The 21,395-nt window shown below is 50.3% G+C and overlaps 3 protein-coding genes across 7 annotated transcripts in view; 2 read left to right on the top strand and 1 right to left on the bottom strand.

Moving 5' to 3' along the window:
- The window catches only part of DNM2 (dynamin 2), a 79,844-nt gene extending 79,091 nt beyond the window's left edge, over nucleotides 1-753 (top strand). For both annotated transcript variants that reach the window (XM_019744854.3, XM_019744863.3), the window contains one exon: nucleotides 380-753. In XM_019744854.3, the coding sequence (XP_019600413.1) occupies nucleotides 380-419 (40 nt within the window). In that variant the 3' untranslated portion in view covers nucleotides 420-753. The remainder of the gene's footprint in view (nucleotides 1-379) is intronic.
- TMED1 (transmembrane p24 trafficking protein 1) lies at nucleotides 516-3,688 on the bottom strand. The gene is made up of 4 exons (XM_019744866.3): nucleotides 3,248-3,688; nucleotides 2,464-2,561; nucleotides 2,147-2,330; nucleotides 516-1,492 (listed from the first exon to the last, which is right to left on the bottom strand). The coding sequence occupies exons 1-4, from the start codon at nucleotides 3,425-3,427 to the stop codon at nucleotides 1,274-1,276; spliced, it is 681 nt and encodes a 226-aa protein (XP_019600425.1). The 5' UTR covers nucleotides 3,428-3,688; the 3' UTR covers nucleotides 516-1,273.
- Nucleotides 2,443-20,236, top strand: C15H19orf38 (chromosome 15 C19orf38 homolog). Of its 4 annotated transcripts, none has more exons than XM_088792502.1 (10): nucleotides 2,454-2,572; nucleotides 4,425-7,186; nucleotides 7,672-7,987; nucleotides 9,780-9,879; nucleotides 10,941-11,246; nucleotides 13,236-13,325; nucleotides 13,999-14,026; nucleotides 14,750-14,793; nucleotides 15,989-16,026; nucleotides 19,598-20,236. In XM_088792502.1, the coding sequence occupies exons 4-10, from the start codon at nucleotides 9,849-9,851 to the stop codon at nucleotides 19,745-19,747; spliced, it is 687 nt and encodes a 228-aa protein (XP_088648628.1). In that variant the 5' UTR covers nucleotides 2,454-2,572; nucleotides 4,425-7,186; nucleotides 7,672-7,987; nucleotides 9,780-9,848; the 3' UTR covers nucleotides 19,748-20,236. The 4 variants fall into 4 exon arrangements, with proteins under 4 accessions (XP_088648629.1, XP_019600424.3, XP_088648628.1 ...); XM_019744864.3 differs by lacking the exon at nucleotides 2,454-2,572 and adding an exon at nucleotides 3,791-3,928; XM_088792503.1 differs by lacking the exon at nucleotides 4,425-7,186 and having other exon boundaries at nucleotides 2,443-2,572.
- The last annotated feature ends 1,159 nt before the right edge of the window (nucleotides 20,237-21,395 follow it).

Below are 21,395 nucleotides of genomic sequence, written 5' to 3' on the forward strand. Positions count from 1 at the left end.
CCCGGAGACCTCTGAAGAGGACTCCACCCCTCCTACCATGGGCTCCCCCCACACCTCACTCATGGGGCCTCTGCTCTCGTGCAGAGGGTTCACTTCTAGAGGAATCTATGCTCTACAGAGGACAGCTTTTGCTTTCCTTAATACTCAGGAGTTGGGGCAGATAACCCCCACGACCCCACCACAGTACACACACAAAGGCCTGGGGCAGGTGCCAGAATCACTGAAGGGAAAAGGGATCCTGGCCCGCCACCCCAAACTGCAGTGGTCAGGCCCCCTCTCTACCCTGCAGTCCTGAGCACTTCCCCCTCTCAGGGCCCCAGGCCTGGCCCAGCCGATGACACAGTTAAACTTTGCTTTCTGATTTTTCTCTTATGCCCAGGCGACCACCTCCATCGGCTCCCGCCAGACCCTTCTTCTGAGCTTCGTGGGAGACCTCTCCCGCCTGCCTGGCTGCCCCCTTGGGGGCAGGTCTGTCCCAGCTGGTTTCCCTGAGCCCCAATCACCAGGCTCTGTGATTTTATGATCATAATTTATTGGCTCCAGTCCCCAGGCAGACTACCCTTTGTTCTGTGAGGCTCCTGTGCAGGCTGGGCTACCTTTCAACCCTGTCGGGGCCCCTTCAGGGAGATTGGGAGGGGCGGGTGGTCTTGCAGGCCCCTCTCCTGGAATTCTGTTACCAGACCTCACACCCACCCCTGCTGGGCCGAGGGGCTGGGCCCCTTCCTGTTAATAAAGTGACTGTCCTGGCAAGAACACTGCAGTCTCGTCTCCTTCCCAGCAGCAGCAACAGGCTTCAGGTTGAGCGGCAAGGAGAGGAAGGCATAGGGTCTCATGAGCCGCCAGACCCCTCCCACCACCACCTGGCTCCTAGGGCCAGTGGGGAAGGGAAGGGGAAGTTTGCTTCCTGGGCCCGTTCCTGCACCAGACAGTGCTGGTGCAACTGAAAGGCTCAGGCTAAGGCACATTTACAGTAGGGGACAGGTGGGGCCAGAAAAATCCCAGGGTTGCATTCAAGTGCTACAATCCCCCCTGTGCATAATTTCCAGGAAAGCAGGTGCAACCGCTGAGCCACCCATTCTGGATGGCCCATGCCTGCAAGCCGGCTAGTATTTCCGGCCCAGAAGACAAGACACGCATATGGGCCCCACTTCAGGCCAGGACTACACAGCCTTCCGAATTCCGTAGGAAACTAAGTTCAGGAAGGGACCTCCAAGTCTCACACGCATGCACCGTGCTGCCATTCCTTTTCCCTGTACTTCATCAGGGGCAGGGGCTATGTAGGCACGGGGCGCTTGTCCTGGAAGAAGCGCTTAAGTGTGCAGACCTGTAGCACGGCCACCAGCAGCAACACAGCCACGTTCACAGCTGACCAGAAGTTGACCCGCTCCAGATTGCCTTCCTGCAGGTTGCGGTCACGTGCCTCAAAGGCTCGCAGCAGTGTCAGCATCTGGATGCTGCGCTCTAGCCGCGTCCTCATGGTCTCGATAGACTCCTGTGGGGCATAGGGAGGAGCAGAGTCAGGCCTCAGTCCTTTGAGGAGCAGAGACCGATAAAACTGGAGGGAATGGGGTGAGTCCATGTTGCAAAGGGGAAGAGAGCTGAGAGCACAGACTCTGACCAGGCTACCTGCCTGAGTCTAAATCATCATTCTGCCATTCACTGGCTGTGTGACGATGAGCAAGTTAATTACCCTCTCTGGGCCTCAATTCGCTCCTCAGGATTGCTATGAGACCTGAATGCTTAAGTAAGTGTAAAGAATATATTTACTAGTGGTTAAAGCACAGTTGCTGAAGCCAGACTGCCTGGATTCAAATACTGGCTCGGCCAGTTGCTAGCTGTGTGGCCTTAGGACAGTTACTTAGCCATCCTGTGCCTCAATAAAATGGGTGATTAAGTACATTACCTACTTCTTAGGATGGTTATGGAGATTTAATCAGTTATTTAAGCCCTTAAAACAGGGTTTAACCTAGAAATGTGCTACTTTTAACTGAGGTGCTACTGTTAATATAACATAGTTGGGAACACCACTACTAGAGGAGACTGGGTCAGGTCAAGGAGGACCCCAGCCAAGGTGGGAGGGTAGGGGTATACTGCTGTCCAATGCCAGAGATCTGGGAGAGGTGGCCCCAGCTCAGCCTGGGCACACCTTGATGTCCTCCATCTTGACATCCAACATCTCTTCGGGCTCCACAGCCTCTACCCAGCCTTCAACCTCCTCATCATCCTGCAGGCTGTCAAAGATGAGTTCGAAGAACACCAACTTCTCGGAGATTGTGCTGAAGGAGTTGTCAAAGCACAGCTTGTAGTCCCCGGCCTCAGTGGGCTCCACCCTGGGCAGACAGACAGACATGACCCTGAATGGCCAGCCTGCTGGACTTTGTGAACAGTCAGGTCGGTAACCCGAGGCCGCTGGGAGGGGCAGGGCTGTAACCGAACCCCAGCAGGCAGCAGGACTTAACTCACGTGTGCACCCCATCTGCCTTGCGGGACTCACTGACCAGCAGCACTCCCTGAGGGCTCTCCAGCGTGAAATCCACATCCAGCCCAGCACCTCCTATCACCTGGGGGGCAGGTAAGATGGGTATAGGGCTAGGCTAAGGGCACTGGTCAGAGAAGGCCAGGGCTGAACAATCCGCACAGACCCATACAGACCACCAGGGGCCTACCTGAGTGCTGACACCTACACCTGCAACCTGGTCCTGTCCCTACCCGTCCTTCGGGCCGCGCCCCTTGCTTTGGCTCCGCCCCCACTGATAGGACAGCTTTGGGATCGGCTCTTTCATCTGGTCACGACCCCGTCGGGAGTCCTTGATCGACGTTTACCTGGCCACACTCCGTACTTGGCCACGCCCCACATAAAACCACAGGGTCCAGCCTTCAGCCCAATCCCGGAGAAAAACCGCGCCCTTTCTCGTAGCGAATCCTGGTCACTCCACCAACTCAATCTTACACAACCCTTTGGCTACGCCCACCCGCGAGGGTCCGATCCCCTGAAGGGCTCCTCTCTTCTTCCCTATGGCCCCGCCCCGAGGGGGCGTCTCACTCTAGCCCCGCCTTCCATTACTCCCACCCCTTCCGCTCCCACGCGCTGTCCCCACCCTCTCCGTCTCGCTGTCCCGGGCTCCGCCCCCGTGTTCCTAACGTAGGGGCTCCTCCTCCTTCCCTCTTTAATGCAAGCCTCGCCGCAGCTGCTTGGCCACGCCCCCTCCCCTAGCTCTACTCGCTGGCCCGCCCGGGACCCCTCTACCTGGTACTCGGTCTCGAGGCTTGCGTTGGCCGGCGCGGACTGGTAGAAACACTGCTTCCTTCCTGCAGGCAGCAGGAACGTGAACTCGCCGTCCTGGATTGGTGGGGGTCCTGCACCTCCCACCCCTACTGACGGTAGTAGCCACAAGGCCAAGGCTAGGGCCGCGCCGGCCGCCATCATCCGGGTCACCCTCCGGTCTGCTAACGGGTAGCGGCTCCTTTAAGGGCTAGCCCTGCCCCTCTGCTACTCGGCGGAGCTCATTGGCAGCCCCTTCTCGTTGTCCGAAACCAGCGGAGTCGGGAGTGAATTACCTCTGAGAGTGTAGCTGCCCGAATGAATCCCTGATGCTCTCGGAAAAGTTAAACCTTTTAGAGACGTTTTTCTGAAAAGCCTCCACTTCTAGTCTCAATTGCTAGTGATGGAAAAATAAATAAGTACCATAATGATGCGTTCTTCTCAGGCAAACCTTAAGACAACTAAAGTGGAGGCGGCCGGGTCCTTCTATTAAGGCACAGCCCTGCGGTTTTCCCAGAATACGCCTCGGGTCCGGACAGCTGGGCGATCCGGACTATGGAGCCCGGCCAAAAGAGAGGCAGGAAGCGTCCCTGTACGCGACCCGTAGGGCTCGTGTATAAAAAGACTCAGCTGGGGCCGGGCAGAGCCTTTTCCAATATTAACCGGGTATCATGTTTCCCCTGTTCTGTAAGCGTGTTCCCCAAATTGGAATCCAACCCCTCATTATCTTTGCTCCTTAGAACCATCATTCTCTGGTTGGAAATGATGCGAATTTAGTGAGATGAGAGCTGGCCCGTAGCGCTTGGTTTTCCTTGCAGTCAATAGAGGGGCGTGGGCCCACCCGGCACCCCAAGGGTCTCAAACTCAGGGAGGGGCCGGCAGGTAAATAGGGTGACTGAAGTGGCCCAGGGGAAGAATAGCCCAGGTGCTTAGAGTCAGCAGAGAAAAGGTGAAAAGTGGGCCTGGGAGCCTGGTTCCCTAGTTCAAACCATGCCCCACCCTTTACTTGAAGCAGTCACCCAACTGTGCCTCAATTTACTCATCTGTAAAATAGGGGTGATACTAGGCCTACTTAATTGGACTGTTGTGATGATTGAGATAATGCTTTTTCAGTGCTTGGCACGTTATAGGCGCTCAGTAAATATTATCTGTTATATTCCAGGTTTATCATCCAACCATTTAACCTGTCCCTCAGTCTGGCTTAGAGGATTTGGAGGCGACCTTCCTCTGGGAAGCAGACAGATAAGCAAAGAAGTCATTGGAGAAATGGACTCTGCTGGTTGATTCTGTCTAAATATAAGAAAAAATGTTTAGACAGAAATTTTGAGTCTTTTAAAAAAAGATAGGCCTGGGAGAAGTTGACAGGTGGTGACAGTTACTCTTCAAATACAGCTGGTGGCTGTTAGCTCCTTCCTGTACTTGGAGAACTTGGGGAACATAACGCCACTTTTAAATGTCAAAGTTTATGTTCAGTCATGTTTGTGGAACTTAAAGTTTTTCTGTTGTTCAGACTCTGCTTGGACGTTTTGAAGTAGTTGTGGAGAATGGGTGATTTTTTTTTTAATGGATTTTTCTTAATTAGGTGAAATTCACATTACATAAAATTAACCCTTTTAATGTGAATAACTCAGTAGCATTTAGTACATTCACAATGTGCAATTACCACTGCTACCTATTTCAAAACACTTTCATCATCCCAAGAGGAAACCCTGTACTCATTAAGCAGTTATTCCTCATTCCCCCACTTACCCCAGTTTCTGGCAACAGCCAATCTCCCTTTATGGATTTCTTGATGCTGGATATTTTATGTAAGTGGAATATGATCATTTGTGACTGGCTAATTTCACTTAGATAATGTTTTCAAGATTTATCATCATAGCATATATCAGTATCTAATTCTTTTTTATGGCTGAATATTCCATTGTATGGGTATACCACCATTTGTTTATCCGTTCATCTATGTGTTAATGGACATTTGAATTGTTTCTACGTTTTGGCCATTGTGAATGATGCTGCTATGATCATGCATGCATGTGTATTTGTTTGAGTATCTGCTTTCAATTCCTTAGCGTATGTCCCTAGGAGTGGGATTCCTAGATCATATGGTAATTCTGTGTTTAATGTTTTGAGGCACTGCCAAACTGTTCCACAATAGCGGCACCATTTTACATTCCCACCAACGATGTATGGAGGGTTTCAGTTTCTCCACATCTTCATCAACACTTTTTATTTTCTATTTTATTTTTATTATAGCCATCCTAATGGGTGTAAAGTGGTATCTCATTGTGGTTTTGATTTGCGTTTCCGTAATGATATTGAGCATCTTTTCATGTGCTTGTTGGCCATTTGTATATCTTCTTTGGAGAACTGTCTGTTCAAGTCTTTCATCCATTTTTAAATCAGGTTGTCTTTTTGCTGTTAAGTTATAAGAGTTATTTATATATTATGGAGAGAAAAAGGAAGAAAAAGAAACAATGAAAAACCTCTCCCACTCTGCAGACCTATGAAGCATTCCTTCAACTCTTCACCAGAGCATTTTTCAGCTCTGCCTTAACCTTCGCTTCCTGTTTGTGCTGAACCTAGAGATCCGCCAGAAGTGAAAGCTTGTCTTCTCAAGTCTTTTCTGAGGATTTGTTTTGCTCCAGGCATGCATGTTGCTTTCTAAGTTCCCCAATATATATGGGTACTTTTGAAGGCTCTAATTACCCAAAGCAACTCTCACCCCAGCTTTTCCTCCCAGCTTCTGGCATGTCTATCATTGTCCTCAATTGTAATCTTTTGCCCAGGTGGCTGTGGGTCTCCCTTTGCCTTACAGCATTTTCTAGGAGTGCATTCTGAATTAAACAGACAAGTATATGGAGTCAGTGCTGAAGGTAGCTTCCAGACATGTCAGAACAGACAAACAATACTATGAGAAGGAGGGCTGCTCTGCTCACTCAGGAAGGAGGGATCAGGGCCCCATATTGGGGGCACAGGCTGCTATCTTCGAGACCCACCATGCTGGGAAAGGAGATGAGAGAAAGGGAAATCACCACAAAGCTTCCCTGCCATGTTCACATTGCCTTTTTCCCAGATGAGCATTTGCTTGGTTGGCATAAACCTTTGGCTCTTTTCCAGAGTTCAGATAAAATTGATTCTGACTGTTTTTGCTTGATTTGTCAGTGTTTCTGGAGGGACTTGGAGCTAATGACTCCTTCATTTTCACTGACATCTGGGCTCTGAATGGGTGATTCTTATTTCCTTCAATTAAACAAAAACAAAAACTCTTCCCCTCCCCCCATTATTTAACAAATATTTACTGAGGTCTGACATTGTGAATCAAACAGACACTGTCCGTGTCCTTGTGGAGCTATCATGCTAGTGTCACTCCACTAAGATGATTTCAGGTAGTCACAGGCACTAAGTCAATGCTGGGTTGTAGGTGGTATGGCTCATATGGCCTGGATGGAGTCAGAGAAGGCTTCCCTGAGGAGGTGGCATTGACACTCAGACTGGAAGTAGAAAGGACAGGAGAAAGCGAGGAGAGAGAACAGTGCCCTGAGGTCAGAAAGTATTCAGAGGGCTCCAGGGGCAGAAAGGAGGTGAGGGGGTGATGAAGGTGAGAAGAGTAACCAGAGAAGAGATGGGAGCTGTCAGCAGAGGCCACATCATGTAAGGTCCTTTTGTAGTATTGGCCTAGAATCTTAGCCTAGGGTTCTTACAATAATGGGGAGTTTGCAGACTGGCTTCTGAAGTTCAGGGATCCCCCGAGATTATAACCAAATATTCCAACAGTATGTGCTCAGCAGTCATTGTGTACCCCACACCAGAGCTGCTCACCCTTCCCTGCACCACTCCGTGCCCCAGGAGGGTGATCTCTATACACTGGATCAACCTGGCCACTTGGGTTCAGCCCTGGCAGGAGATCTGAGGCCTGGAGGAGAGGTAAGTCTAGGTATATATCCCCTGGCTCCCACCCTGTTGGTCTGTATCTCTACCAAGGCCTACAATCCCAGCTTTCTCCAAATGCCAGGACTGCTTCCTCCCCAGCAACTTTGGCCTGAGCTGGTAACAGCCCCCAGGCCCCCAGGAGTCACCATCCATTGTTGATTTCCCTTTACCCTGCCCATGACTCCTCAGTTGTCCCTCTTAAGGGTGACAGCAGTGTGAGAGCTGACCAATACAGGCATAAATCGATGTTTTTCTGAACTCAGAATTCCAGGTTACAGATTCCTGCACCATACTAAATGCTCTCAAGATGAAGTCTTTACATATATCTAAAGCCCTTTACATAAATTATTCCCTCTACCTAGAATGCCCCTCCTCCAGGCTTTTGGAGTCAGAAATCTGGAAGGAATCTCAACTCTGTCTTCTACACCCATAGGATAGGACCACAAAAATAGACTGAATGAATGTTTTTTGGCTTTCAGGTCACACAATCGAGATATTTATGGTTCACTGTGTGCCAAGCACTGGTAGGCATTGGGAAACTGCAGGAGACAGCAAGGACCCCAGCCCTGTGCCTCTGGAGGAAGAGCGCTGGATGAATTCAATACATTCAAGCATGTTCTGTGAACCACCTTGACCTAATCTAATTGACATTTATAGAATATATCAAACAACTGCACATAGAATTTGGATCAAGATATGCTGGGCCATTAAAAAAATCAATGCATTTCAAAGGATTGAAATTATATGGAGCATATTCTCTGACCACAAAGGAATTAAATTAAAAAACCACTAACAGTAAGTTATCAAAAAAGCCCAAATATTTATAAATTAAGCAACGCACCTTCTAAATGAAAATGGGTCAGAAAAATTCTCAAGGGAAATAAGATAACCTTTCTAACAATGATAATGAAGCACAATATATCAAAATGTTAGATGTAGTTAAAGCAGTGCTGAGATGGAAGTGTATAGCTTTAAATGCAATATAAAGGTTTAAAATATAAATATTAAAAGGTTTAAAATATAAAGGTTTAAAACCAAGCTTCCATCTTAAGAAGGTAATAAAAGAAGAGCCAATTAGACACAAGATAAATAGAAGAAAGAAAAAATAAAGACCAAAAAGCAAAGAAATGGAAAATTGGAAATTGAGGAAAAACAACAAAGTCGAAAGTTGCTACTTTGAAAAGATTAATAAAAGTGATTAACGCATAGTAAGACAAAGCAAGAAAAAAGAGAGAGAAACACGTTATCAACAGGCATGAAAGAAGGAATATCACTACAGACCCTACAGACATTAAAAGGATATCAAGGGACTATGAACAGCTCTATACCAGTACATTTTGACAACTTAGATGAAATGGACAAATTCCTTGGAAATAACAAGCATGCTAATTGCAAGAAAATAAAATTACAAGGCACTATGGGAGATTTTAGCAAGGTTTTTTTTTCTAAGTTCAGAAGGATCTGGGAAGATTTCCCAGATGTAATACCGTGTTTCCCCGAAAATAAGACCTAGCTGGACCATCAGCTCTAATGCATCTTTTGGAGCAAAAATTAATACAAGACTGCTATTATATTATCCGGTCTTATAATTATATAAGACCGGGTCTTACATTACTTTTTGCTCCAAAAGATGCATTAGAGCTGATGGTCCAGCTATGTCTTATTTTTGGGGAAACGCGGTATTTAAGCTGAGACTTGAAGGAAAAGTGAGATTTGATCAGGGTGATAGAGTTGTATCTCAGGCATGGGAGACAGCATGTGCAAAGGCCCTGAGGTTGGATGAGCTTTGTGTGTCCAAAGAAAAAAGGCTACTCTTATGCCCTTTTTGGTGATTGGTGACCACACACTTGCGTCCTTCCTGGGTGTAAACCTCCAGGTGGACCTGCTTGATGTGAATAGAAATGTTTAGAGACCTAAGCAAACCTACTGGTCAGAGAGACCTTTGGAAGTTTCTGTAAATGGGAGGCAATTTATCCTGCAAAGTATATCATCACCTCAGTTCTGGAACTAGTATTTCTCCTGGCTGGTGAAGCTCCTGAGGCTTTTCTTTCCTGTGGCTTCACATTGGGAGGGCTCACACCCCACTAGGCATTGCACTTCATACCATGAGTTCTTTGGATCTTCTGTCTGCTTATTTTAGCCCCATTCTACAGAGCAGCAAGATGAGGCTTCAAAGAAAGACCATGTCTTGCCTGAGGTCACAGAGGCCAAGCTCTAACCACCATGCCTAACCACCTCTGCCCAACGTGTGTATGAACTTTGGCACTGGTTGGGTTGCAGTGTGTCTTGGGCATGAGTCAGTTTCCCAAACAGTCCACGGCCCTTGTCCTTCATTTCCAGCAGTCCTCTCAGGGTTAGGAAAAATATATACACACCCCCAACCATCTCATCTGTTTGTCCCTCCTATCAGCAGAACCATGGCCACCAAGGCACGGAGAGATGCCAGGGTCTTCTGTGTGTCCATGGAAGGGGTGGGGAGAGGAGAGAGTCCCTTTCAGCACCCTAGTGTGTGTGCAACTTCCTGCCAGTGACGAAACACTCGACTCAAATTAGCCCAGCTTCTCCTTTCCCTTCTCTGGCCTCACAGGAGGAGTTGTGGCGAGCTGTGGGCTGCGCTGGCCTCAGCCAGATTGCTCGGCCAAACGCAGGAGGAGCTATGCCCTGGACTGTCCTGCTCTTTGCAGCTGGTGAGCCTGCCACCCCTGCACCACCCCGACACCGCTCCCCCTGATGCCCACCCACCTGGCCTCTGCTCTGGGGGCAGAAACCAGTGCGGGGCTGCCCTCCCCAGATGTTGGAGAAGGCTGAGCCCTGACAGATTTGCCCTAGAGCCTTGGAAATGCCCCAGGAGCATGGCTTTCTCTTATTGGGCTCCTCATTACCCCCACATCACGGATATCAGAAACAGCACCCCGCTGGAGACAGTGGGGCCATGCCCTATGACTCAGCCTGCTGGGCCCCTGAGGCCTCCAAGGCCAGGGCAACGGGAGATCTGCCGGGGGACAAGGGAGGGCTTGTGTAGCCCTCACCTGAACCAGACACGCTGCTCAGGAGACTTGTGCAGCTGGGGAGACATTGGTCCCTCCTGCAGAAAACCGAACTCGGAAATCCATATTCCTCACCACAGCCTGGGAAGCAAGATAGAAGCCCTCTGTCCTCCCCTCCCGCTCTCTCCCTACTCATCCCCTCCAGCCACCCTGGCCTCCTGGAACACCCCAAGCCCCTGTCAGTCTCCCAGCCTTTGCCCATGCTGTTCCCTCTGCCTGAATGCTTTTCCCCAGCTCTTTCTGTGTCACCTCTTCAGGGAAGCCCTGCGCGGCCACCCCAGCTAACGCAGCCTTATTACTCTGATGTGCTGAGTAGCATTCCTTCTCTCCTTGAGAACTTCAGCTCCCTGAGGTGGGCATGTCTGTCTGCCTGCCTGTCTGTTACACTCACTGCTCTGTCCCCAGCACCTAAAACGGGGCCTGGCATATAGTCAGTGCTGTTGATTGAAGTAACAAGAGTGTAACTGCATTGCTGTGTAACAACCATTGTTGCTATAATAACATGGCTCAAAAGCAGTGACCCCTCACCACATGCTAGGCACTCGATTTCCTCAACACCGCAGTGGGGGTGGGATGACTAGCCTCCAGTAGGACATAAAAACCGAGGCCCAGAGAGGGCGAGCCCCCTGCCCAAGGACACAGCCAGGTTGGCCTCCGCTCTAGCTACCCACCCACCCACCCTCCCTTATTCTGCATTGCAGGCTCCATGGCAATCCCAGCGCCATCCATCCTACTGGTACCCCCACACCCCAGCAGCCAGGAGGACCCCATCTACATTGAATGCATGGCCCCCAGGGGCTTCCCAGGGGCCAATTTTACGCTGTACCAAGAGGAGAATATGGTCCAGTTCCTGCAGGCCCCTGCAGACCAGCTTGGGGTCACCTTCAACCTAAGTGGCAGCAGGGAGGCTGCGGGAGGAACATTCTACTGCCAGTACGGTGTGCTAGGCGAGCACAGGAAACCTCAGCTGTCAGACCGCAGTGAGCCCGTGAATGTCTCCTTCCCAGGTAAGACCCACCCATTGGCGTTCACTGCCCGGGGCTCCATTTTCTCACTGCCAAGCCTTTCCATGTGCCATTCCCTCTGCGTGGAAGTCATCACAGGATGAGCCAGGCTTCCAACTTGCCAAGACTTACTCACCTTTTCTTTAATCCTCATGCGATGGGTACAATGATTCTTCCCATTTTGCAGATAAGGAAACCAAGGCACAAGAGATGAAGGGACTTCCCAAGTCATACTGCTAGCAGGAGGCACAGCTGGGGTTCCACTGGCCTCCAAACCCCAGGCATTAAACCTCCATGCTCTGCTACTCCCCGGCTCCTGGCCACATAAATTTGTGTGTCTGTGTGCCAGGCACTGTCCTTAGCAGTGCAGTTTCAGCAGTAAAAGAAACAATGTCCCTGCCCTCTTGTAGCTGACATTGTGACGGGATGGGAACAGACGATAAACAAGGAGTCCAATAAATATACAACCTGCCGGCACGGGGCAAGTAAAGTGCCAAGGATGAAATACAGCCTGGTGAAGAGTGTCATTTTAAGTACAGAGGAGAGTGACCAGGGAAGCCCTCTCTGAGGAGGTGATTTTTGAACAAAGACCTAAATGATAAGGAGCCAGCCACATGGGTGTTTGGGGTAGGAGGGTTCCAGGTAGAAGGAACAGGCTGTGCAAAACCCCTGAGGCTGGAGTGCACCTGGTGTATTTGAGGAACATGGAGGCGCCCTTGGCTGAAGCCTAGTGAGCATGGAAGAAAGTGGAGAGAGACGAAAGCAGGGATATGGCCAAAAGGATTGTGCAGGGCCTGTGGCTACAGCAGAGACTCTGGCTTGTTATCTGAGTGGAACAGAGTCCTGGGAAGACTGCTGTGTTTCTGTGGTCTTTCCAGGATGAGGAGGAGGGTGGGCTCTGGATCCAGGAGTGGGAGGGATGGAGGAGCCTCCAGGTGGAGCCTGTGCTTCACCATCAGCTGGGACTTTCTAGCTGCAAAGAGAACTTTGTTGCCAGCAGAGGCTCACATGTTGTGATGACAGAACAGTCTCTGTGTCTTTTCTGGCCTTGAGTTCCAATGTCAAAGGCCCCCTTCTATCACCTTGGTACTGTGGTCTCAGCGTGGGGAGGTTATAACTCCACTCCTGCCCCAGATGAATGAATGAACAAGGGCTAACACTGTGAGAATACCAAGTGTGCGTCTCTCCTCCCCCCTCCTGGCTTAGCTCCTGACCTCCACTGGGGTCAGGGCATCTGCTCCCGGCTGCTCTGAGAGATCCCTTCTCTCTCCAGGGAAGGGACCCAAATCCTTTGCAGAGAAGGAAACTCAAGCTGGGGCTTCATTGCTTTTGCGGCTGACCTCTGCGTGGGCCTCAGGGTCCACTGTGAGGCTGGGGTGGATGTCCTCTGACCCCCTGATATCCAGACTGAAGCCAGCAGGCCTCTTCAGGCTGCAAGTAACTGAAAACTTGATAGAAACTGGCTTCAGCAACAGAAGTGGATTTGTTGGTTCACTGAACTGAAGTCAGTTCACGATCTGACTTCAGGCATGGCTGGATCCAGGTGCCCAAAGGTGTCAGGACTCATTTACCACCTCTCAATTCTGCTTTCTCCTGTGTCTTATTCTCAGGCAAGCCCTACCTCTCATGGTGGTAAAATCGTGCCCAGCAGCTCCAGAAGTATATATCCTACCAGCTTTGTAATACTGGCCAGAGGAGTAAACCTCTCTTCCCAGTGGTCTATCCAAAGTCCCAGAATTAGCTCTCATTGGCTCAGCTTGGGTCACATGCCCATCCCTGAGAATCATTCACGATGACCAGTAGAGCGACTATGCTACTTGGCTAAACACAAGGTTTGCTGTCTCTAGGGTCCAGCTACATCCAAGCCACATAGTTGGGGTTTATGGGAGGTAGGATGGCTCCCCCAAGATAACCTGCAGGAATGACAGGTATCCCTCCTCCCTGTCACAACTCTATGACCTGACCACTCTCTCTTTTTCCGTTTTCCTCTAGCGACCACATGGATCCTGCCATTCTCCTTGAGCCTGGCTGGAGCCTTCCTCCTTGCTGGACTGGTGGCCATTGCCATGGTGATCAGGAAAGGTAACCAGTCAGCAAAGAAAGCGTGGTCCACCGGCTTCAATGTGCCACCCCTGGAACATGTGAATGCACTCCCACTCCCACTTATTTTTTAGGAGCATGGAGTTGAGGAGGTCTTACTCCAACACTTAGCCGTGAAGAACCCTCCAGAAATACAACATTGGTGCTGGGCAGGGGAAATTTATATATATTATTGTGGTAAAATATACATAATATAAAACTTATCATTTTAACTCTTTTTAAGTGTCCACGTCAGTGGCATTGAGCACGTTTACACTCTTATGCAACCATGACCATCATCCATCTCCAGGACTCTTTCATCTCCCAAAACTGAAATTCTGTCCCCATTAAACACTAACTCCCCATCTCCCTACCCTGCCCTTGGCACCCACTAAAATTAATATTAAAAAAAAATTTTGGAGGGGGGAAAAAAAATTTTTTTTTACATGCTTGCACCTTATTTCAAGTATTTAGCAACAAACATTACTCATGTAGTTGGGGAAAATAAATGTTTGCAGTAACTCTCCTGTTGAGTAGCAAATTTGCCAGTGGAGAAAGCAAGGCTGGGTCAGAAATGTGTGAGAGGGGCTTTTGGTTTCTTGGCTTTTAGAAACTTGCAACCAGGATGCACCCAGGACCAAAATCTAACAAATGCTTATTTATTTTTTGTCCCCAGTGAAAGTTAAAAAATTGCAGAAGAAAAGGTGAGACCATCTCTGGAGACCCTCAGAGGGTGGTTTGGGGGAAAGAACTAATCAGGGGCGGGAGTTCCTGATGGGTGTTAGGGATGCTGAAAGCTGGCCAGGTCCTGGCAACATAAGGGCACTTCCCTGGTTGGGTGACAGCTCCACTCCAAACAGTGCCCTCAGATGGGAGGGCCTTTTGATAAGAACTGGTGTGTGGGGCACTGTGCTAGGAGACTCTGAAACTGGAGCTCCCACTATCTTCATAGCAGCCCTGGAAGCAGGCATTATGAATAGTCCCATTTTACAGACAAGGAGACTGAAACACAGCACTCAGTCACACAGGGAGCAAGTAGCTGAGCCTTCCGCTTACCTCCAAAGGGTCTAGTCACTCTAGAAATTGATAGTGAGGTGAGGCGAGTGGTGTCCCCTGGGGTTGTGCAGTGCCCACTTTGATGCCCTGGTTCCTCGACATTAGGGTGTCCCATCTGGTCCTGGACTTAGTTTCTCCTACGGCCAGGACACCCTGCTGCCTGGTGGCAGAGAGCTAGCAGCAGCCCCAAGATCTAATCATGACTTCATCAGGCTTGTGGGGCTCCTGCAAGAGAATTTCCGTCTGATAGGATTCACAGAGGATACGAGAGTATGAGAGTGGGTGGGGAGTGAAGGTCAAGTTGAGGGCCTTGGAACAAGCCTCCTGCCTGAGATGGGTGAGTCATCACTGTCTCCTGAATCCCTTTGCAGAGAGCAAGAATCCTGCTGGGCCCAGATCAACTTCACCACCACAGGTCTGTGTTTCCTTCTCCCTCCTGTACTCGCCCTCCACCCCCAGGTGGGGGGTGCCTCCAAATGCCATCAGGCCTCACTATTTACTACTGAACCTCTTCTAGGGCTGATGACTTTCCTTAGGGTCAAGAATACACCCTTCCCCTTTCCTACTCACCTCCTCCCCCAGGTTTCACCTCTCATCTTCTCTCCTTGCCCCATCTTCAGGCATTTCACACACTCTGCCTCCTGCCTAGAGCACTCTTCATCCCTCTGGTCTCAGTCTGAAGATCACCTCCTCCAGGAAGCCTCCCCTGACTCCCTAGACAGGATCTGCACTTTCCACTTAGTAACCATGCCGCCCTCTGGCGGCTGCTGGGCAGGCACCGTGTCATTCTTACACCTCAGTAAAACACAATCAAGTAATCATTGCTTGTTGTGTATGTAATGTACGCCTCCATCGCGGGACTGTCAGCTCCACGGGGACAGACTGAGTCTGTGTTGTCCACCAGGGCAGCCGGGTGCTTTCACAGTGCCTGGCGCCGTCCTTAAATGGAGCCCTACTTGTGGTCCAAACATGTCGTTCTGCCGGCTTCCACCAGGGGGCGAGGGGCAGCCAGACTGTGATGTGCGATGCTCAGGAAGAGGCCCTAACAGAGAAACACCGTTCTCTCTACTTGTTTCACTGCCCCATACATTTGTTGAGCACCTATTGTGTGTTGAGATCTGGGGGAGCTCTGTCGATGACCAAGACAGAGGTGGTCTCTGCCCACATTCCAGTGGGAGAACAGCCTATGGCCTGCCAGACCTGTCTGGGGCTAGGCGGGTGATTCCCCCCAAAAATGATGTTTAAGCAGAGACATGCATGAGGCACTTTGGGGAGAAACTGTGGTGGGGGAGGAGCTGAAAGGTGTTCCAGAAAGTGGGAGTTGAGATGAGGCACCCATTTTCTGGAGGGCAGTGAGAGGCTGCTGAAGGAAGGCTTGGAGCAGGAGAGGGACACGATGCAATTTGCAGCTGTGAATTTGCAGCTGTGAATTTGCAGCTGTGAACGGTTCACCCTGCAGAATGGGCTGGAAGGGAACAAAGAGGATTCTGGGAGATGGATCCCATCCCTTCCTCTGGGTTGACATTGAGCCTGTGGCTTTGGGGGGAGGACACGGAGCAGGTTATTTAAACTGGCTCCAGTCCTGGTTTTCCTCTCTCTTTATCTTTCAGACATGTCCTTCGATAACTCCCTGTTTGCCATCTCGACCGTAAGTCATTTCATTTCTTAGTCCCTGTTTTCTGCTGATTGTCTTAACCCCAGGGAGGTGGGGGCCACCACCGGGTTTGGTCCACCTGCTCTCTCTGAGTTTCAGGGGCCTGGAAAAAGCCCGGAATCGCTGAGCAGGGATTTGTTTGTGAGCTCAGAGTTGGCTCTGAGAAATCCTGGGGTATCGGAGGCAGCCATGTCCAGGCCTTCATGTGGCGATGGGCAGAGCTGTGGGGGTGCTTGCTGTCAGGGTCAGCACTGCCTTTGCATTCAGTTGGGCCAACCCCCCAGAATGGTGACAGAGGGGACTCAGGGTGGCCTGGTAGTTTTTGGGGGTCATGGAGCCTTGTGACAATCTGATGCACACTGTGGTCCCCTCTTGGTATAAATAAAAGCGTAATTTTGCATTCAGTTTCTGGGACTTCAGCTTAAATGTCCCAGTTGTGCATTTCCATTTTAGTGGGGAAGGTCTCTCACTGCACACACACTGCTTATCAAGGGGTGTTGCTCCCCCAGATCACACGGGCTGGGATTTGAACCTGGGTCTATAGGACTCCTCTGCATAGCTGAATCTTGGGGTGGCCTTGGTCTTTGTACTTTATTACTATTTTTTGTTTAAACTAAATTAGAGACATCTAAGCCATGGAACACCATGGATCAAGAAAATGTTCAGCTGCTCCTCTCCACACAGAGAGAGGTACAGGTCTGGGGAGCAGGTGGTCCCACTTGAGGTGGCCTCAGAGGTCCCATTTGGACAAGTGGACGCCTTAGGACTGCTGTCAGGGCATCTGGGGTAGAGTTAATCAGCTTGAGGCACCGTGATGGGAAGTGGGGGTGGGGGTGGGGGTTGAGGCGGGGGGAGGATTGGATTGGTCAACACACCCTTCCTAGGTGTCTGGACAAGAACAGGACGAAGCCGCACTCCCTCAGAGCTTCTTAATTCTGTGGGGGGAGACAGATGATAGTACACGGGCTAGGAGTGACCAGGAAGCTCATTTCTCACTTAGAAGATCCAAGATGTCTCAGAGATGGGCAGCAAACAGGAGGTAGCTATGGAAGATTGATCCAAGCTCAGGACACGTTCTTGGCCCGGCCCATATAACTGGGATGGAACGAAGTGGGGAGTTGAGGACGCCCGCGGAGAACTTTAACTTTTACCCCAAAGTGAGGTGGGAGCCATGGAGGGTTCAGAGCAGAGGAGGGTAACCTAGGCAGGTGCTCACAGGCGCCCTCTTGCGGCTGCTGGAAGGAGAGATTTGGAGAGTGTGGACGTAATGGGCCGGGTACGTGAAGTGGTTTGATCCAGCGTATTGGCAGCGGAGGTGGAAGAAGCAACAGATGCAGATCAGGTAGATTCTGCGGATGGGAAACACGGCACTTATTTTGGATTCGATAAGCGGGCTGAGGGAGAAGGAGGGGGCGTGGAGGAGTTCTAGGGAGGGGCAGGCTTGGAGGGACAAGGGACTGGCCACCTCACCCGGTGATGACCAAGAGCAGATGGAGACGTGAGTCTGGAGTTCTGGAGCAAGAAGCAGGGAAGTTTAAACTGACCCCCCAGTCACTAGTAAACAGGTGGTGGCAAGGAAGGAGCTTGGCGCCAGTCTGTTCAGCCCTCAGAGGTCTGCTCAGGGAACAAATCCTGAACTGTTAAGAAAAAGCCAGCAGGCAGGGCAAGTTCTAAAATTTTCCGTGAGAAGCCACGAGGCTTAAGGCACTAGCCTGGTGATTTTTCTTTTTTTACAAAGATATTTAAAATGAAACAATGAAAAACAGAAAAACAACTTATTTCTCAGTATTTTTGTTCTTATATATATAATATACATTAATAATATTTTACATAGTATATATATATATATATATAAATAATATGTTTATATTTATTTATTGGGGAACAGTGTGTTTTTCCGGGACCCATCAGCTCCAAGTCAAGTAGTTGTTTCAATCTAGTCGTGGAGGGTGCAGTTCACTGGCCCATGTGGGAATTGAACTGGCAACCTTGGTGTTATGAGCACTGTGCTCTAACCAACTGAGCCAACTGACTGCCCATATTTTTTTTTAATTAAAAATTTTTGGGAAATACATCCATATGTCAAAGTTATATATACAGTAGTATTTTCTTCTATCACTTAACCCTTCTCCACCCACTGGTCTCCCTCTCTGCCCACACATAGTGACTAACCATTGTTAGGAGCTTCTTGGAAAATGCAAGCAAAGGTGAAAATAGCAAATGTGTATGCTCACCCTTTTAAACACAAATGGGAGCATGCTAGACACACTGCACGGTGCTTCTTTTCCTTAGTTGTAAATTCTAGTGATCTTTTCTAGTTTCTTTTTTAGAAGTGTGGAAAATATACATAACAAAATGTACCATTGTTATCATTTTTAAGTGTGCAGTTCTGTGGCATTAAATACATTCACGTTGTGCAACCATCATCACCATCCATCTCCAGGCTGCATCTTGGAAAAACTGAAACTGTCACCACTATACATTAACTTCTCAATCTTACCTCCCCCCAGCCCTTAGCAACCACCACTCTACTTTCTGTCTCTGGGGATTTGCCTTTTTTGGACATTTTATAGAGAAATAATGCCATACAATGTTTATCCTTTTGTGTCTGGCTTATTTCATTTAGCATAACGTCTTCAAGGTTCATTCATGTTCTTTCATGTTTTAACTCGTGTCAGAATTTCCTTCCTTTTTAAAGCTGAATAGTGTTCCATTGTATGTATACGCATTTTGTTTATCCCGTCACCCACTGATGGACACTTGGGTTGCTTCCACCTTTTGGCTATTGTGAATAATGCTGCTATGAAAATGGGTATGCAAGTATCTATGCCAGTCCTTGCTTTCAATTCTAGTTTCTCTTACAAGTGTTAGAAAGCTGTGCTGTTGGCTGAAATGAAAATGAAGCAGCTGTTAGGTCTCCAGTATACTGTGCTACTGCACTGATATTGACTTTGTCACACCCTAAGGGGTGCGGCTGACTTTTTTTTTTTAACAAGGTGACTGAAGCTGTCTATGGGCTGTACTGTGGTCACCTAGCTAGGGAGGAGCAGGACTGGGAGTGGCTTCAGTTTTAGCAAACTTCTCTCTTTTTGACTAACATTTGGGATGAGGAGCCTTCAAGGTGGAGGAAGCCCAGAACGGGAGGGGCTGGAGATAATAGTAATAACTGTGTTCACTTAACAAACGTTTAATGCTTATGATAGGCCAGATGCTTGATCTATTTAATTCCTTTATGCTTTATAGCAACCCCAGGAGGGGGTATTAGCGGTCTCTCCATTGTGCAAAAGGTGAAACTGGGCACAGAGGAGTTAAATCACTCGACTGTGGTCGTACCATTAGGAAGTGCTGGACCTGGGATTTGAACCCAAGCTGCCTGTTCCCCTATTCAGCAGAGAGGAAGGCAGGAGGACAGAAGGCAGATAAACGCCCTGAAGCTGTGGGGTATGTGTATGTGGATGAGATGAGACCTGATGGACTAGGGAGTCTCAGGCTCAGAACATGGGGAAACCTAGACCCTGAAACCCCAAATCACCCGGTTCTCTCTATTTTTCTTCCATGGACAAAGAAAATGACTTCAGAAGGAGATACAGCCACCCTGGATGCTCTCTCAGGCTCCACTGCGACTCCCAGCAACTTTGGGCCCCGGAAGAGGCCCACCTCCACATCATCTTCACCTGAGCCCCCTGAATTCAGCACCTTCCGGGCTTGCCAGTGAGGCTGAGAATTGGGTCCCCCTCTCTCGCGTGCTCTGCCCTCCATTCAGCATTCTCTCATTTGAACTGGCTGGGCTGCGTGGGGCCCAAGGTCCCTTCAGCTCCTTTGAGGGGTTCTGGCTGCTGCTTTCTCAGGGAACTGAACAGTGACAAAGGGACCCCTGGCTTTGGGACCTTCCTCACAGAGGAGCAGGAGTGGGAGAGGGGGTGCAGGCATTAGCCCAGAGGCTGGACAGAATGCAGGAAGCCTCTCTGGATTCCCAGCTTCTCAGATCTCCAAGGAAGGAAATGTTAGGATCCCTTCTGACCCCCAGCTGGGCCACAAGAGGTCTGAGCTCTCCACACAGCCCTCTGGTTTCCTCTTCCCTTGGCACACCTGCCTTGGCCAACCCAACTGGGTTTTTGGAACATAGGGTACTTGAGGGTGTGTTCTGTGTGTCTGCCTTGCTGGCATGCCTAAGTTATTAATTATAGCACGTGTTGAGCTGTTCCCAAGGCCTCTACGGAGTATAATCCTTCAAGCCGGGGACTTCTGGGGTCCAGCAGATGGATGCCTGGTGGGTGAGGGGAGTACCCCTCAATTGCAGGCAGGGTGGTGTGTCGGGAGGCCCATGGGATACAAGGAGGGGACAGTGCCCCACGGAGTCTCTGCTGAAGTCCTAGAACTGGTGGGTACAGGAAGTGGAATGATGGGGTGTGGGGGCAGAGGGACATTAGGAAAAAAAGAGTAGTAAATGAGGAGGTATGGGAAGGGTGGGAGCTGAGGAGATGGAAAGTATCCACAAGCCTCTTTGGCTCCCCCAAAAGGGAATGGGGCCCTGGAGCAGTGAAGGGGGGTACTTGGAGGGAAGATGGATGTGTATACGTGTGTGTATGAAGAGGGTCACTTGGCCATGTTCTGGTGGACCAACTAGCCAGCCATCATTGGGGGGAGAGTTAATTAGGGGAGGCAAGGGGACAAGTGATGGGCTCAGAGGGAGGGGGTCCAAGAATGTGGGGGAGGAGACAGTGAAGACAGTGAAGGGCCAAGGATGGGAGAAAGGAGCGCAGTGGGACGGGAATGGAGATGATGGGGAAGAGAGGAGTGCTGCAGGAGGGAGCATTCCCAAGAGGTTTAGGTGCGGTGTAGAGACCAAGTCCCACCTGGAACTGCTTTTCCAGGAGGGTGGGCTGGGGGTGGGGGTGGGGGGTGGGGGTGGGGCCACAGGTTGGGGGCGTGTCCCAGGCCCTGGCCCCGCCCCTCACTCTGGTTCTCCCCAGGAGCCGATGCTTCACAAAGCAAGGCCCAGTGGGAGGGAGCAGGGCCGGTACAGGGGCGGGGCCCCGTCGCAGCTGGACTCCGCACTTCAACGAGCCGCCTCACAAAGCCTTGCAGGACCAGGGGGCGGAGCCCAGTCTCAGGGGCGTGTCGGAGTTGTCGGGCTTCAGGCTCGCCCCTGCTGTTCCAGGGGCAGGGGAGCCGCCTCACAAAGCGCTGCGGTTTGCGCGAGGCGGGACCCGGAGCGTGTCACACCTCCGTGTACCGCTCCCTGGCGCACTCCCGCCCCTCCCAGGCCTCCGCACCGGCACCGCCTTACTAGTGCGGCCGTTCCAGCCGCGCCGCACTGGGGGCGGGTCTCAGGCCTAGGGGCGTGTCCTCGCGTCCGAGCA

The sequence above is a fragment of the Rhinolophus sinicus genome, chromosome 15 (genome assembly GCF_057876585.1).
Source record: "Rhinolophus sinicus isolate RSI-liver-muscle chromosome 15, RSI-T2T, whole genome shotgun sequence".
NCBI lineage: Eukaryota > Metazoa > Chordata > Mammalia > Chiroptera > Rhinolophidae > Rhinolophus > Rhinolophus sinicus.